Source organism: Anabas testudineus, chromosome 12 (genome assembly GCF_900324465.2).
Source record: "Anabas testudineus chromosome 12, fAnaTes1.2, whole genome shotgun sequence".
Taxonomy (NCBI): Eukaryota; Metazoa; Chordata; class Actinopteri; order Anabantiformes; family Anabantidae; genus Anabas; species Anabas testudineus.
Window position 1 is genome coordinate 1,378,495 of NC_046621.1, and position 16,639 is coordinate 1,395,133.

The 16,639-nt window shown below is 38.0% G+C and overlaps 1 protein-coding gene across 5 annotated transcripts; it reads right to left on the minus strand.

Moving 5' to 3' along the window:
- Positions 1-267: 267 nt before the first annotated feature.
- marveld2a (MARVEL domain containing 2a) lies at positions 268-11,756 on the minus strand. Of its 5 annotated transcripts, none has more exons than XM_026355767.1 (9): positions 11,663-11,756; positions 7,667-7,725; positions 6,039-7,019; positions 5,238-5,458; positions 4,941-4,976; positions 4,683-4,840; positions 4,097-4,268; positions 2,441-2,491; positions 268-1,774 (listed from the first exon to the last, which is right to left on the minus strand). In XM_026355767.1, the coding sequence occupies exons 3-9, from the start codon at positions 7,000-7,002 to the stop codon at positions 1,655-1,657; spliced, it is 1,722 nt and encodes a 573-aa protein (XP_026211552.1). In that variant the 5' UTR covers positions 7,003-7,019; positions 7,667-7,725; positions 11,663-11,756; the 3' UTR covers positions 268-1,654. The 5 variants fall into 5 exon arrangements, with proteins under 5 accessions (XP_026211552.1, XP_026211550.1, XP_026211553.1 ...); XM_026355765.1 differs by having other exon boundaries at positions 7,634-7,725; XM_026355768.1 differs by lacking the exon at positions 11,663-11,756 and adding an exon at positions 11,357-11,655.
- Between the last annotated feature and the right edge of the window lie 4,883 nt (positions 11,757-16,639).

Sequence of the window (16,639 nt, forward strand, 5' to 3'; positions counted from 1 at the left end):
CACAGCATCAGGGCAAAAGCAGAACTGTACTCTCCATACACCGTCCTACTGCCAGGAACAGATTCATTCACTGCTGGAAATAGTCCCCAACATAAAGACTACTTCCTCCTGCTTAAAAAAACCACAATGAGCAGCTGTTTTACATGTTTCACTTGAAGATACAGACACTTTGTTGATGTGTGGCGTGTGGAAGATTTCTTCACTGACTGATTCAGCAGTCTGGAAGTTTAATAGTAAATGATGAATAATGAAGCATAGACCACAGCATCAGGGCAAAAGCAGAACTGTATTCTGATGACAAAAAGCACCAGGTGATCACATACAATCTGAAAGACTGTGGACATTTTCATCGCAATGTTGATAATTACATATACAAACTTGAGAGAAATAGAAACCTTTACAATAAGAGGTCCAGTGTTCAGAGCGATGCACATAAGACAAAGTAGAACTACTGAGAATATTTAAGTACAAAATGTTTAATCTGTGAAATGGTTGAACAAAAGTCACAAGTTACAAAATTCACACACAACACACAGCCTTTAAATTCAACTACAGCATGTGCAGATTTCCAGGTTCAGACACACAGCTGCATGTATATAAAAAAAAAAACATTGTGCAATTAAGACAAGCCGAACAATCATCGCAGCGGTTTGAGAAACCAGCTTGATGAGGATCTGTTGGGGCAGCAGTGCTTCTCATATCGAGCTGTGAAATTTCTGTAGACAACAAACAAACACGACGATGGACAGAAAGGTAACAAAGCAGAGTTAAAGCTTAATATTGATAACGCAGCATGTTTCATATATCCTCTGTTCTTCGTCCCCTCCAGCAGATCACAAGAAGACATTCACACCAGCGCCTCTCCAAAAACTAAGTGGTAAACATCAGCTGCAAGTACAGTCACAGTGTCGCACATGTATTTAGAGTTCTTTGCATATAACAGCAGATTAAAAGAACAGTTTGACATTTGAGGAACTCTCCTTATTCACCATCTGGTGACACATTACACTCATCTCATATCTGTTAAATGTTCACATCTTTTTACTGTCATACATTTAATAATGCTTCATGATGCAGGTCTTTCATTTCTTATAAGGTAGCAGGTGTGTAATCTGGAGCTAATTGTAGGGCGTAAAGCAAGAAACATGATCTTTGCACACCTGCTGAGTGAATAGAGGAAGTGTCCACATCATGAGCTCTGTCCTCCTGTTAAACATGTTCACAGTGTTTAGTCAGGTCATTGGTTTTGAATACTAAGCTCCCTAAAGATGAAGCTGCGTAACACGTTCATGTGTTTTTTTTTTTTTTAGGTACAGTTAGCTTAGTATAAAGACTGGAAACAGGGGCAGACTAGCTGGTTCCACTTACCCCTATACTTTGTGCTAAGCTAACTCGCTAATTAACACAGATTTCAGATCGTTTATCCTACAGATTTAAAACTGATGTTGATTTTCTCATTTCATTCTCAACCAGAAAGGCCAAAAGGGTTAGATTCCTCAAAATGCTGAACTGTCCCTTTAAAACATTCCTCTACTTTGGTTCTACTTTACTAAAACCACACAAACACAACTTGTACACAGATTTACAAAACGTGCTCACACAGCGCTCAGCTGCGTTCGGGACCAGCTGAGTTCTTGGCGGACGCCACACGTCTTTAGGTGAATCCGTCGTTCCACTGCATGACTTTATCATATTCTTGGATCTTCTGTTTGATGTGAGACAGTTTGCTCTTCAGGTACTCGCAGCGCTCCTTCTTCTCCAGGAAAGTGGGGTCCTGGGATGAAAGAGCAGATTAGAGAGCGGCAGCATTGAGTTTTATTCACAGACACTTCGCTTCTACTTTCTCAGGAGCAGTTAATTGTTTGGGATCATTGCTGTACGGTGGCCCTTAAGGACAAAGCTCGTACAAGAGTTGAAGAACACACATTCAAAAAATGTGCAAAAAATATGCAAATGCAAAATGCATGTGAAAACAAAAATTGCAATGTGTTTCCTTAACGTTTGCAGTTTTACATTTTAATGTTGTATGTGCTTTGTCCCTAGAGGCCACCGTAGATTGTACATGTTCCCTCATCACTATATTCCGTCCTACTGCCACAAACAGATTCATTCGCTGCTGAAAATAGTCCCTAACATAAAGACTACTTCCTCCTGTTGACAGCAGCTGTTTTCCATGTTTTCCACCTTCACCTGATACTAGACACAGACACTGTGTTGATACTGGCCTTTTCATGGCTGACTGAAAGTATCAACCACCAGCTTCATCCTTTAATCTGTTATATTTTCAATGAGCCGTGTGGAAGATACTTTACTGACAGACACAATGTGAATGTTTGAAGTAATAACACTGAACCTGAGTGGAGTTTATAGCTGTAAACCAGCAGCAGATAAAGCACTGCTACCGACAACTTAAACAAAGCTGATAAGACGAGAAGCTCACATTTTTTTTCTTCTGGTATTCCTGGAGGATTTTGTTAATGCGCTCAACCTCCTGCAAAAACAGACAGAGACAATGTTAAACTCAGCTTATCTCATTAAACTAAAGCAGGAGGCAGCTCTTTACTAAGCATGAGAACCATCTCCTGTGCTGCTGTAAAACTATTCAGCAGTCTGGTCGGAGGAATTCAAGGGTGGAGGAAAAATACGGGAAGAGGAAATGCAAACAGAGGAAGTTACAGGGGGAGGAAATGAGGCATGTGAACAACAAAAACACTGGACACACAGACACACACACAGACACACAGACACACACACACCATTCTCCATCCAGCATGTTTCCTCAGACACGCTCACCTGCAACCAAACACTGATGGCATCTGTGCAGACATGACACAGAATCAGGGGGCGATAATGGTATTAATGACAATCTGTGCATCAGCGCTCAGGCTGCAAAAAGGAACCGAGTGTGCTGCAGAGAGCATTTGGGTTACTTCACATGAATCTCGAGACAGTTGGGTTGTTTCATCACCCACACAGTCCAAACGAAGCAGATTAACCGAGTTTCTCAGTGTTAAACTCAAAGTTAGCGCTAGCATGAGACTCCACCATGTTATGAAACTACAATACAGGAGAAGCTACAAAACCTGTTTATCAAGGTGAAATCCTTTGCTAGTCTGTGGTTGGTCAGAGGAGGAAGCCTCACTCAAACATTTTTAGAAACAAATATCTCTGCACTGCTGCCAAGTGACATCACAGAGGACTTTGATAGCACCTCTCCACCATGTGTTATGGATTTGATCTCAAAATAAATTAAATTCAGACCTCTGGAAAAGTTGCATATTGTAGTTTTAAGGGTTTTTCTCTCATTCAACTGATAACGGCAACCACCTGGCTGAGCTAAAGGAGAAGTCATGAACTCTGTAAAACAGGAGTATCGGTATCGCAGTGGCTGCTTTTAACTTGGCAGTTAAACTCAGTGGTGTAACTTTATCATCCATCTTATCTCAAGTGTTTAAAGACCAAACAGTCCATGTTAAACCTGGATTCAGCCCAACAAGACACCTGAAAAGTGCACATGGGGTTTTGTTTACTTGAGCTATAAGCAGCAGGTATCAGACAAACAGGCTGGAAATAAATGTTTTTTCTAAGCAGCTTCATGTTGTAATTCAGTAAATTTCACAAAAATAAAGTCAACAGCACAGCGCTGAAGTGCACCAGGACAAAAAAGCTGTTGTTAGCATCACACAGGTGGTCAGTGGAACCACAATGAAACACGCTGCTGCAGATTCACTGTAACAATCCCCCCGTTGTGTCTCCATCCTCTGCAGCACATGGTGAGTCACCAAAAATCAAACTGCACACATGCAAGAAGAAAACGTGGTGTTTGCAGGAGCAAATGGTTTCTAATATCAGAACACTCTTAAGATACAAAGATGATGTCATGAAACATACATGTAAAAATAAGAAAAAGAAAAACAGCACACACAGAATAAACGTGGATTCAAGGCCCTCAACGCCTCTGGAGCTTGTTACAGCTCCAGTATCAATAATATTTGATGTTTTGCACGTCTTCACTTTGCTTCACTGTGCTGAATGAGGAACAACATTTCATTTCATTTCAATAACATCACTGATATAAAAGGTGAGTAAAAATCACCATCTGGCTGTTGGGGTGCTGAGGGAGACTTCGCATCATGGAATCCATCTCATCAAACTTCCTGAGGGTGGTCTGCACCTCAGCGTGGAGCTCTTTGTACTCTGAATACTGGTCATTGAACACGGCTCGGTACTGGTCCCGCTCCTCATCTGACCGGATCGATGGGTATTTACTGCAGGACAGAGGCGGAGCATCACACTTTGTTAATAGTCATAGTGGAAACTGTGCTGCAGTTCATGTTCAGTTAACAATCTTTGGTAATATATAATATAGAATATATAATAATATAGCTCAAGGTCATAACTTTAGGTTTGACGGCGAGTTTACAACATCTCAATTATTGATGAGAAAACAGGAACGTTTCATCACTGTTACTCTAATGTATCCAAAAAGAGAAATATATATATCTGATATATATATATATTGGCATCTGCACGTGCACCTGTCTGTCCTGTATTTATCTAATGTTTCTAATGTATTTTTTAATGACCAAACAACAGATTCAATAATTAACTGATAATGAAAATCATATCTAGTATACATTTATCACTCAAATACACTGTTTCGTAGTTTTAGCAGCACTTACGCTATGTAGTCAGGTAAGATAACAGGTTTCGGGATGTGCCCTGCTGGAATAGCTCCCTGCAAAACCTTTGCTGGAGCTGCTTTTGGAGCAGCCTGGATGGGAACAACTGAGGAGCCTTGGACCTGCTCTGGATGTTTGGGAGCAGGAGCTGGAGCGATCTGTGGAGACACAGCAACAGAAACGGATTAAAACAACTACTGCAACACAGAGAACAGCAGCTTCCATCAGCCTAAATGTGGAGTTGTTAAGAATTCTTACCAACAACTGTGCACCTCGCAAGTCTGAGGGCTGCATCTGTGCATGCAAAAATACATTCACATCAACATGTAGATAGAGTTATCATTACCTGCTGATAGAAGAGTCTGACATTTAGAGAAAGAACAGTCATGAAAAGACAGATAATGCTGTAATAGCTGCAGCACAGTGCACGTGTAGTTAAAACTACACTGTGTAGGCACTTTTACCCATGTTGAACACACAGGTTGCACTCAACTAAGTCTGTTCAAGGCATCAGAATGACAAATAGAACCAATTCCCTGAAAGCTGAGGTCCTACCTCCTGGACGTACCGCTCCCGGTACCTGCGAGCGGCTTCATGTCTCCATAGCTTGAGACACACGATGGCTCCAATCAGATAAACAACCATTGTGACAAACAGAAAGATAATGGCAGCAGTCTGGCCCGCCTCGGTTCTGCAGAACGCTCCGTTAATACCATTGTTGAACATCGGATAGTAGCAGAGCCCTCCACGTGTGGTGTCGTTGACATAGACGATGGCTAAGAAAAAAACAACAACATGTAGTTATAGGGGCCGCGTGTCCAAACAGACAGATTTAATCTACTGTGTCAAAGAAAAGATTTCTGATACCGCTTCAATAAAATGAGGGTGAACTGTAAAAACTCTGAAACAACAGTGATGGAAAAAATTTCCCCACAGAAAGAATTTGTCTTTTAACAAGTCAGACCTGCTTTAATAATTAAACCTCTACTTATGTCTCTGCTCAGCTGGAGTGATGCTTGTCAGTGACACTCTGACAACCTGGCAAAATGACACCAACTACTGTTTTTACACAGCTGCCTGCATCCCAGTATTATCTAACACGCATGAAAAATACATTCTGTATCACTTTTATGAAAGTGATAAACAATGTACTGACCGATTAGCTTTGCATTAAGTACGACATGACCACAAGTGAAAGGAGAAACACTGAGACAACGTGCAGAAAAAGTGAGTAAATGAGTCCAAGAAGAAAACTATTCAGGACTGGAGAAAGTCTGAGGTCAGATTAAGCATCAAAACACACGACTGTGTTGGAAAATACACAATGTGCAACAAGCACCAAGATGCTTTACCAACCTGCTGCCATGTAGAGCACTGCCAGAGCCAGGTTTAGGACAAACTCAGTCAGAGGCCACCAGTTGGAGTCCAGCAGGATGGTGCGGTAGTACATGGTCATCCCCAGAACCAACAGAATCACAGTGACCAACCAGGCCAGTCCTGCCACCACCAACACAAACGGCGTCTTGGGGCCTGAGTAGTAGTACCCGCCCGAGTTGTACATACTTCCATACACTGATCCAGGAGACGAATATCCAAACATGTTGAACCACTCATTGTCTTTGTGGATGTAAGCACAGACGCAGGCAAACACAGCAGCTCCCAGCAGGAGCTCCACACAGCCCAGGATCCTCAGTAGCCCAGCCCAGGACTTCATGTAGGCGTAGCGCTGCTGGTACTCCTCCACTCGCTCGCTGTAGGTCAGAGCTGTGCGGTACGTGTGCCCTGACAAGGACTCGTGTGCATCCCGTGTTTCCAGAAGCTCCTTTCTCGAGTTGTAGCTGCCACCTGAGCCTCCATATGGATCCCGGTATGAGCCGGGAACAGATGGAGAGTGTGGGGGGGAGCAGCGGACCCCCTCTGTGGTACTGTTGTTGTTGTTCTGTGAGGAGCTGGACATGGACCACGGCTTTTTACTGCTGCGGTTACTCCCTCGGAAAAAGTTCTTCCAGGAGTCGGGGATGAAACGGTGGACCGGCTTGATGTCGATGGCAGGGTCAGTGTCAGGGTCAGGGACAGGGTCTGGGTCGGCGTTGTCCTCGCTGCCACTGGGATCGAACTCAGGACCCACGGGTGGCTGGTCCGGCAGAGGCGGAGGTGGGAGGGGGTCGGCGCTCTGAGCGAGATGAGGCGCCCTCTGTTCTCTTAGCGGCTGCAGACCGTAGGACTCCTCTCGGGGCAGGGTGTCTTGTGGTACCTGGTCATAGTGGGGCGCCTGGCGGACACGCTCAGTGCGTCCATAAAAGCCTCCTCCATAGGACATGAGGATGGTGATGGTCCCTGAGAGAGAAAGTTCAAATTAAACCATGACAAGAATTCATTTCTGGATTTACAGTCACTAGACTAAATGTTAGAGACAGAAACCAGCTGCTTTTTGTATATTTGATAAATAAACTATTTAAATAATTAAACCTTTTAAGTTCCTGTCAATCAGCACAGGGTTGTACACTGCTAATTTACTTCCTCATAACGACGCCTTAAATGCTTTTACCATCATTTTAAAATCACTGAGAGAGAGGTCAGCTGACAGATAATGAGGAAATACGAGAAGGAAGAAGCCAGGAGATGAACAGAAGTCCCCACTCAATTCATATTAAGCATTTAAAAGCACCATTCATGCAAAGCCACTTCAAACTAAACCCCGACACCTTGGAGCCCTCAGGAGTGAAGTTGTTGCTCCAGCATCCTCCATGCATGCAGAGTCAAAGATGCATTTTTGTGCTGCGACTGAATAAGAATCTGTTCGAATTCACTGCTTCTTTATTGCATCTATCTCAGTAGTTACTGAGGCAGCACAAAAACACTTCTAACCACCAACCAGCCCTCTAAAGCCCATTTCTTCAAGTGGATTTGATCTGAAGAAGTTGAAATAAATATGAACTGTGCTTGGATACCTCTTTCACACGCAGTCACTCAACACGACTTACATTGGCTTGCAGGTGATAATGCAAACCTGGTATGAACACACAGAGTGCCGGAGAATCACCTGCAGACACAGAGACGGACATGGATCAGGATTACGGAGTCAGAAGCTCTTAAACAGCGAGTCTGGCTTCAACCCAAGAAGTTTGAATGTTGTAATTTCACTGATGTTGGTGTTGAGCAACATTTCCAGCTGCAGCTCCCACTGAAGAGGCGACTTCTCTCACCTCTGAGTGTTTTATCAGCAGGCTGAGTCACACACACACCTACTGATGATCTCACAAACACAAACATCTCAGCTGTGAGTCTTCTACCGCAGAAATGATGATGTCAAATATTAACAGTAAACATCGAGTTTTGAAGATAAGATAAGATGAGATGTACTTTTATTTATATATCACTGCAGCACTCATGTCAAAGCAGGATTTTAATGTATTAAAGCTAAAACATTAACATGTTTAGCAGTTGCACAGGTTCTTTTTTTATAACTGTCCTTCTTAACAAGGCTCCATCATCTTTTAGGAGTTTTCTGTCTGTTTAGGAACAAAAACCATTAAAAACTCAATAAAAAGAAAATGAGTGACCAGTAAATGTTTACAGGCTGTCTGTAAGTTCACAGGTTTAAGACATAAGGATCAACCAAGTTTAACATGAAGTTAAACATGAAGTTTAACATGAAGTTAAACATGAAGTTTAACATGAAGTTAAACATGAAGTTTAACATAAAGTTTATAATAAAGTTAAACATGAAGTTAAACATGAAGTTTAACATAAAGTTAAACATTAAGTTAAACATTAAGTTAAACATGAAGTTAAACATAAAGTTTAACATAAAGTTTATAATAAAGTTTAACATGAAGTTAAACATGAAGTTTAACATGAAGTTAAACATGAAGTTTAACATAAAGTTAAACATTAAGTTTATAATAAAGTTTAATTTAAAGTTTAATATAAAGTTTAACATGAAGTTTAATATAAAGTTTAATATAAAGTTTAATATAAAGTTTAACATGATAAAAGGCGTATGACAGGGTGCCGAGGGAGGAGCTGTGGTACTGTATGAGGTCGTTGGGAGTGGCAGAGAAGTACATCAGAGTAGTTCAGGACATGTATGAGAGAAGTATGACGGTGGTGAGATGTGCTGTAGGTCAGACAGAGGAGTTCAAGGTGGAGGTGGGACTACACCAAGGATCAGCTTTGAGTCCCTTCTTGTTTGCTATGTTGATGGACAGGCTGACAGATGAGGTCAGACAGGAATCACCCTGGACAATGATGTTTGCGGATGACATTGTGATTTGCAGTGAGAGTAGAGAGCAGGTGGAGGAACAGCTAGGAAAGGTGGAGGTTTGCTCTGGAAAGAAGAGGCATGAAGGTCAGTCATAGTAAGACAGAATACATGTGTCTGAACGAGAGGGATCAAGGTAGAAGCGTTAGGTTACAGGGGGCTGAGGTGAAGAAGGTGCAGGAGTTTAAGTACTTGGGGTCAACAGTTCAGTGTGATGGAGAGTGTGGAAAAGAGGTGAAGAGGCGAGTGCAGGCAGGTTGGAGCGGGTGGAGGAAAGTGTCAGGAGTGTTGTGTGACAGAAGAGTGTCAGCAAGACTCAAAGGAAAGGTGTACAAGACAGTGGAGAGACCAGCTCTGCTCTATGGGTTAGAGACGGTAGCAGTGAGAAAGAGACAAGAGGCTGAGATGGAGGTAGCAGAGATGAAGATGTTGAGGTTCTCCTTAGGAGTGACCAGGTTAGACAGAATAAGGAACGAGTACATCAGAGGGACGGCTCACGTTGCCTGTGTTAGCGACAAAGTCAGAGAGGCCAGACTGAGATGGTTTGGACATGTTCAGAGGAGGGATAGTGAATATATTGGTAGAAGGATGTTGGAGATGGAGCTGCCAGGCAGGAGGGCAAGAGGACGACCAAAGAGGAGATATATGGATGTTATAACAGAGGACATGAGGTTGGCTAGTGTTAGGGTAGAAGATGTTCATGATAGAGTTATGTGGAAAAGGATGATTCGCTGTGGCGACCCCTGATGGGAAAAGCCGAAAGAGAAGAAGAAGATAAAGTTTAACATGAAGTTTAATATAAAGTTTAATATAAAGTTTAACATGAAATTTAATATAAAGTTTAACATGAAGTTTAATATAAAGTTTAACATGAAGTTTAATATAAAGTTTAATATAAAGTTTAATATAAAGTTTAATATAAAGTTTAATATAAAGTTTAATATAAAGTTTAACATGAAGTTTAATATAAAGTTTAACATGAAGTTTAATATAAAGTTTAATATAAAGTTTAACATGAAGTTTAATATAAAGTTTAACATGAAGTTTAATATAAAGTTTAATATAAAGTTTAACATGAAGTTTAATATAAAGTTTAACATGAAGTTTAATATAAAGTTTAATATAAAGTTTAACATGAAATTTAATATAAGTTTAACATGAAGTTTAATATAAAGTTTAATATAAAGTTTAATATAACGTTTAATATAAAGTTTAACATGAAGTTTAATATAAAGTTTAACATGAAGTTTAATATAAAGTTTAATATAAAGTTTAATATAAAGTTTAACATGAAGTTTAATATAAAGTTTAACATGAAGTTTAACATGAAATTTAATATAAAGTTTAACATGAAGTTTAATATAAAGTTTAATATAAAGTTTAATATAACGTTTAATATAAAGTTTAACATGAAGTTTAATATAAAGTTTAACATGAAGTTTAATATAAAGTTTAATATAAGTTTAATATAAAGTTTAACATGAAGTTTAATATAAAGTTTAACATGAAGTTTAATATAAAGTTTAATATAAAGTTTAATATAAAGTTTAACATGAAGTTTAATATAAAGTTTAACATGAAGTTTAATATAAAGTTTAACATGAAGTTTAATATAAAGTTTAACATGAAGTTTAATATAAAGTTTAACATGAAGTTTAATATAAAGTTTAATATAAAGTTTAATATAAAGTTTAATATAAAGTTTAATATAAAGTTTAACATGAAGTTTAATATAAAGTTTAATATAAAGTTTAATATAAAGTTTAATATAAAGTTTAATATAAAGTTTAACATGAAGTTTAATATAAAGTTTAATATAAAGTTTAATATAAAGTTTAATATAAAGTTTAATATAAAGTTTAATATAAAGTTTAATATAAAGTTTAATATAAAGTTTAACATGAAGTTTAATATAAAGTTTAATATAAAGTTTAATATAAAGTTTAACATGAAGTTTAATATAAAGTTTAATATAAAGTTTAATATAAAGTTTAATATAAAGTTTAATATAAAGTTTAACATGAAGTTTAATATAAAGTTTACTATAAAGTTTACTATAAAGTTTAACATGAAGTTTAATATAAAGTTTAATATAAAGTTTAATATAAAGTTTAATATAAAGTTTAATATAAAGTTTAATATAAAGTTTAATATAAAGTTTAATTTAAAGTTTAATATAAAGTTTAATATAAAGTTTAATATAAAGTTTAATATAAAGTTTAATATAAAGTTTAATATAAAGTTTAATATAAATTTAAATGAAGTTTAATTTAAAGTTTAATTTAAAGTTTAATATGAAGTTTAATATAAAGTTTAATATGAAGTTTAATATAAAGTTTAATATGAAGTTTATCAGAGTAAAAATGTAAAGTGTCATAAACAGAGAAGGACCTCAGATTACCGTAATTACCGTATAATGAGGTACTGGTCTCCTGCTCCGTCTCAGAAACCCCTCAAACTCGTTCCTTTCTCCTAGAGACCGTGTTTCTGAGCTGGTTTTCGTGTCTGCAGCTGCTTCATATCGATCTTTATTCTATTTTTATCACTTCTCTAACAAACAGACGAGGAGCGAAACTTCCCTCGACGGCTGCTTCTTGTTTACGGACTTTTTCACGTCAAACTTCACTTTCCACACTAGAAATCCTGTTTTTAATCGACCTGTGACTAAAGTCCTGCTGGATGCTGAGATATCCGCCGTGAATACTGTGAAACCTACCTGGATCTCGTCTCTTCCTTTTTCCAGGCGCCTCTCTCCATGTCAGCAGGATTACCGTAAAACACAGGTTTTCCTCGGAGCTCCACACGTGACCTGCCCATCCCCGTGACGTCACCAGGACCCAGCAGCAGCTCACCTGAGGACGTCATCAAGTGAAACTGGGGACACAGAGACCGAAACCACAATAAGATGAAACAGTCGATTTAAACCTTTATGTGTTGAATCAGTAACCTGTACCTAAGAACATATGAATACACAGACGACCGAGTACAGAGGTCTGCAAGTGAAGTGGTGTGAGAACAATTTGACCTGAAGTGTGACCAAGACTAAAGAGCTGGATTCAGACTGTAGGAGGAACAGAACCAGTTTTAACACCATCACCAGAGTAATTATTTATATTCATCAAACGTTATTGCTTTGTAAAGACATGAATCTTTAAATAGTTTTGTTCCTTTTCTGAATATGTGAATTTTGAGCTCAGTTCTCTTTCAGAAATGAATAAAGATGTGTCGTTGATGAGGTGTCTCTGAGTTTTACTGCACTTATCTATCATCATGCTTGTTGTGCTCACATCGTACCTGAAGGCTCCAACATTTACCCTCCTGCATGAACTGATGCTTCTCTATTATACACAGACTTCTGCAGACTGGTCCATGTTAATGTTCACATTATGTTAATTCTTCTGCATGTTCAGTGGAGACAGAGACAAACTGCACACATAAAAAGTGAAGGGGAGGTTTTAAAGAACATTTCAACCTCGAAAATAAACAGAATTAAAATGAAGAACAGAGATAAGACAAGTGAGGTCCAGTGGATTATTTAATGAAATGTTTATATTTTAGAATGATATCTACTTATGTGACACTTTATGGAAACATCTCATCAGATCAGACATTTTCTCAGCAACCTTTAATACAACTTCTTAATTCACTGGCTACAGTAGTTAAATATATTTGAATTAAATGTTCTTTAATAAAAAAGAAGATGCAGCTTCCACTATCCAAAACAATAAAGCATCTTTTTCTATCAGTAAAAATATTTCTGTTTATTGTGCTTAAATACTTTTTGCACAATAAACATTAATTTTAAGTTTAGAAAAAACATTTTTATTTCATAAACCTTTTACATGAGTCCAGTGACATCAAACAAGAAATAACTGACAGTATCTTTTAAAAACAGACGACAGCTAACTAACTAAGACTAACAAGTTTAACTAACTAAACTAACATTGATTAAAAAAACACATGATAATAAGCAGTGGTACTTACAGTAGTACTGCTATTTTATTTATTGTGTAGTGAGTCTCAGACACTAGATGGACCTGTGGAGTTACAGTTTGGATGAAGGAAAAAGGTGAAAGAGTGACAATATTTATCACTGCACCGCCTTCATTAGTGTGTTTTAACTGGTTGAAATAGAATGAAATAAAAAATGTAGAAATAAACTTCTGGATGAGAACAGGGAAAAAAGACTAAATGTTTCACAAAGCAGCAGATTAACACACAGAAAGAGAAGAAACCATTAATTAAGGGAGCTCTCCTTCATTTATAAATACTGTTAAAGATATAGTTTAGACCAAATGTTGAATCTTTAAAACATGTAGTGAAGAAGAAATGATCCTCGTTTCAGTTGAAATGAGTCAAATTCTCCTGCAGGAAACAATTAAGAGTGAAGAAATACTTATATAAACCTTACATGGGCTGCTCTTCACATTGTTTCTCCATAGAAACATGAAACAACAATGAAATGTAGACGTAAAACAGACAAAGGAAGTCACACGTCGAATTCACACTCTACATGGTGACATGAGGATTGATGCTTTGATATTAAAACGACCACAATCATTCAAACAACTCATTTACTTTGAAACAGGACTTCAACAGAGCCTCTCTCTCTTTATATTTCTACAAGAAGTAATGCAGACTCAATAATAACTTGTTTAAACCAGTTGTAAAGATGCGTCAGTGTCTCCTGATCCCTGTGACATTTATTCAGAACAAATAACACCACGAGTGTGTGGTTACTTCACTTGATGCTTTTTGTGTGATGAGCAGGGATCTACATAAACCCCACATAGAGGGAAGCCTGACTCCCTATCAGGTTGGATGGTGTCTGGTCCAGTGCACGTTGTAGGAGCTTTTCTCTCGTTATGTTTGTATCTGTTTCTCCAGGTGTGTTGAGGTGTGGTTTCTGTGGAACCACTTTCATAATGTTTCTCTGGAAAGTTACCAAAGGCAGTAAAGGCATAAAGAGCAACTTCTGCCTGTCAGCATAGATCTAAATAATGATAATGAATACTTTATTAATCCCCTTGGAGAAATTGTGGTTGAAAAGCTGCCAGACAGTACATGTCAGCTCTACTACATGGATTCAGTGTCGTGCTCAAGGACACCTTAGAAAGTAACCAAGAGGAACCGGGAATCAAACCACTCACACTGGTGTTTGTAGACAGCTGCTCCACAACCTGAGCTACAAAAAAAGTTTAATGCAAGACTGCTGTTCTGTTTGGGAACAGTACTGAATTCAGTACTGTTTCTGATATAGGAAATGTTTTATTTGCCATAACTTATTGGTCATATGAGTTGGAACATGAGTCGAATCAGGCTCACAGTGTTACAAACTAAGACTGAGGGGACCAAACAGGTAAGAACAAAAGGATGTGTGTATTAACAAAAAGGGCAGGGACACAGGGAGGGAACAAACACTGAAAGTAACAACTTAAAGAGACCCGAAAACACGGTGGCAAAATACAAACTAAACCATAACCTGACATACAAAGTGAAGGCAGGAAAACGAGAACAAACATACAAAGCTAACAGGACAAAGTATCAACTAAAAACGCTGCATAAACGCAGACAAAACAATTCAAACGTACAAACAAAAACAGAGAGGGTCCTGACGGACTAACGAACATATGAACAAACAGACTGACCAGATTCGTGGAGGATACGGCGCAAACAAGACATGAACATGAGTAGTGTGAGAGCATGAATGACAACAAACCAGCAATTAACCAGGGGACTGAGGGGTGCTTATAAAACAGAGGGATGCACAGGTGAAATGAGTCTGTATCAGTCCGGTCAGCGGAGAGGGGAGGAAGTCCATACATGGGTGTGGCAGGAGAGTGAGAAACAAAACAAAACAAAACAGAACAAAACAAAACAAAACAAAACAAAACAAAACAAAACAAAACAAAACAAAACAAAACAAAACAAAACAAAACAAAACAAAACAACAAAACAAAACAAAACAAAACAAAACAAAACAACAAAACAAAACAACAACAAAACAACAAAACAAAACAAAACAACAACAAAACAAAACAAAACAACAACAACAAAACAAAAAACAACAAAACAAAACAAAACAACAAAACAAAACAAAACACAACAAAACAAAACAAAACAAAACAAAACAAAACAAAACAAAACAAAACAAAACAAAACAAAACAAAACAAAAAACAAAACAAAACAAAACAAAACAAAACAAAACAACAAAACAACAAAACAAAACAAAACACAACACAAAACAAAAAACAACAAAACAAAACAAAACAAAACAAAAACAAAAAAACAAAACAAAACAAAACAAAACAAAACAAAACAAAACAAAACAAAACAAAACAAAACAAAAAACAAAAAAAACAAAAAAACAAAACAAAAACAAACAAAACAAAACAAAACAAAACAAAACAAAACAACAAACAAAACAAAACAAAACACAAAACAAAACAAAACAAAACAAACCCACAGATAGGGACAGAGGGTCGAACTGTAACACACAGCAGTCTTTACCTGCTCCCCTACTCAATGTTCTTAAACTTCAAATGTAAAATGCACATAAAATGGATCTAAAAACCTATTTGCAACATCAGTTCACTGGAATCTGTGATCCAACATTACAGAGACAGATTTTTGTTGCCACATCACACTGATAAGCTTAAAGCTTACAACAACTTGCCAGAATTGCCTGAAGAAGGATTTTTAACAGAGATGCTGATGCCAACTCACGTAAGAGTCATGTCATGACAAATTCTGCCGCTACAGTGAGATTAATCAAAGAGTCACAAACCCAATCTGTCTTTCTGTGGTTTTAATCTTGGCCAAGAGAGAAGAACACTATAGCACACAAGGCACTCTGTGTAGTTCAGAGGTCAATGGTCACATACATTCACTAAATATATTTAAGAATCCTCCAGTCATTGGCTGCATTCAGTTCCATTTCCCTTTATAGTGTAGAACATTTCAGTACAATTCAATTCAACTTTGAAGTCACCTCAGAAATGTATAGAAAACCCAAGAACCCCACTGAGCAGCACCAGGAGACAGTGGAGAGGAAGAAACCTCAAGCAGAACCAGTGGTGGGCGGCCATCTGCCTCGACTGTTTGGGGTGAGTGGAAAGAGGAGAGAAAACAACAACAAGCAGCAAAAACACTGAAAAAGGTCGGTAGAACCAGTAACTGGACTATGGAGATGTACAGGTCCAAGGAGGAGGATACCTGCAGAGGAGAACAGAGAGGAGGAAACACAACTACAGGAGAGAGAAGACACAAAGTTAATGACATGAAATGGTGGAATTTGAATGGACAGAGGAGAAAAGATAAGATAGAGCCTGAATATTAAGTGCTTTATATGTGAGGAGAAGTGTTTTAAACTTTATTCTGGATTTTACAGGGAGCTAATGGAGAGAAGCTAATGTAGGAGAAATATGATCTCTTGTTACTTCCAGTCAGAACTCTGGCTGCAGTTCTCAAGAACAATGTTATCTATACTGATATCTACCAAGGGGTGAACTGGGTGCATCTGGATTTCTTCAGTCCTGTCAGTTCTTGGTACAGAAAAACAAGGAACTTCTGCTGAACTGAGACATAAATTTTCCATAATTAGTTATTGTATAACTCAGGAAGTCAGAGTTGGTTCAGTGTGTGTGGTTCATTGTGCAGTGGTGAAAAAGCTAATCAGAACGATTCTTTACG

Coding starts and splice junctions, on each gene's coding strand:
- marveld2a (XM_026355767.1), bottom strand. CDS start 7,002: ATGTCCTATGGAGGAGGCTTTTATGGACGCACTGAGCGTGTCCGCCAG. Junction 5,459..6,038: donor AGTGCTCTACATGGCAGCAG/GTTGGTAAAGCA, acceptor TTTTTTTCTTAG/CCATCGTCTATGTCAACGAC. Junction 1,775..2,440: donor AATACCAGAAGAAAAAAAAT/GTGAGCTTCTCG, acceptor CTTTCATCCCAG/GACCCCACTTTCCTGGAGAA.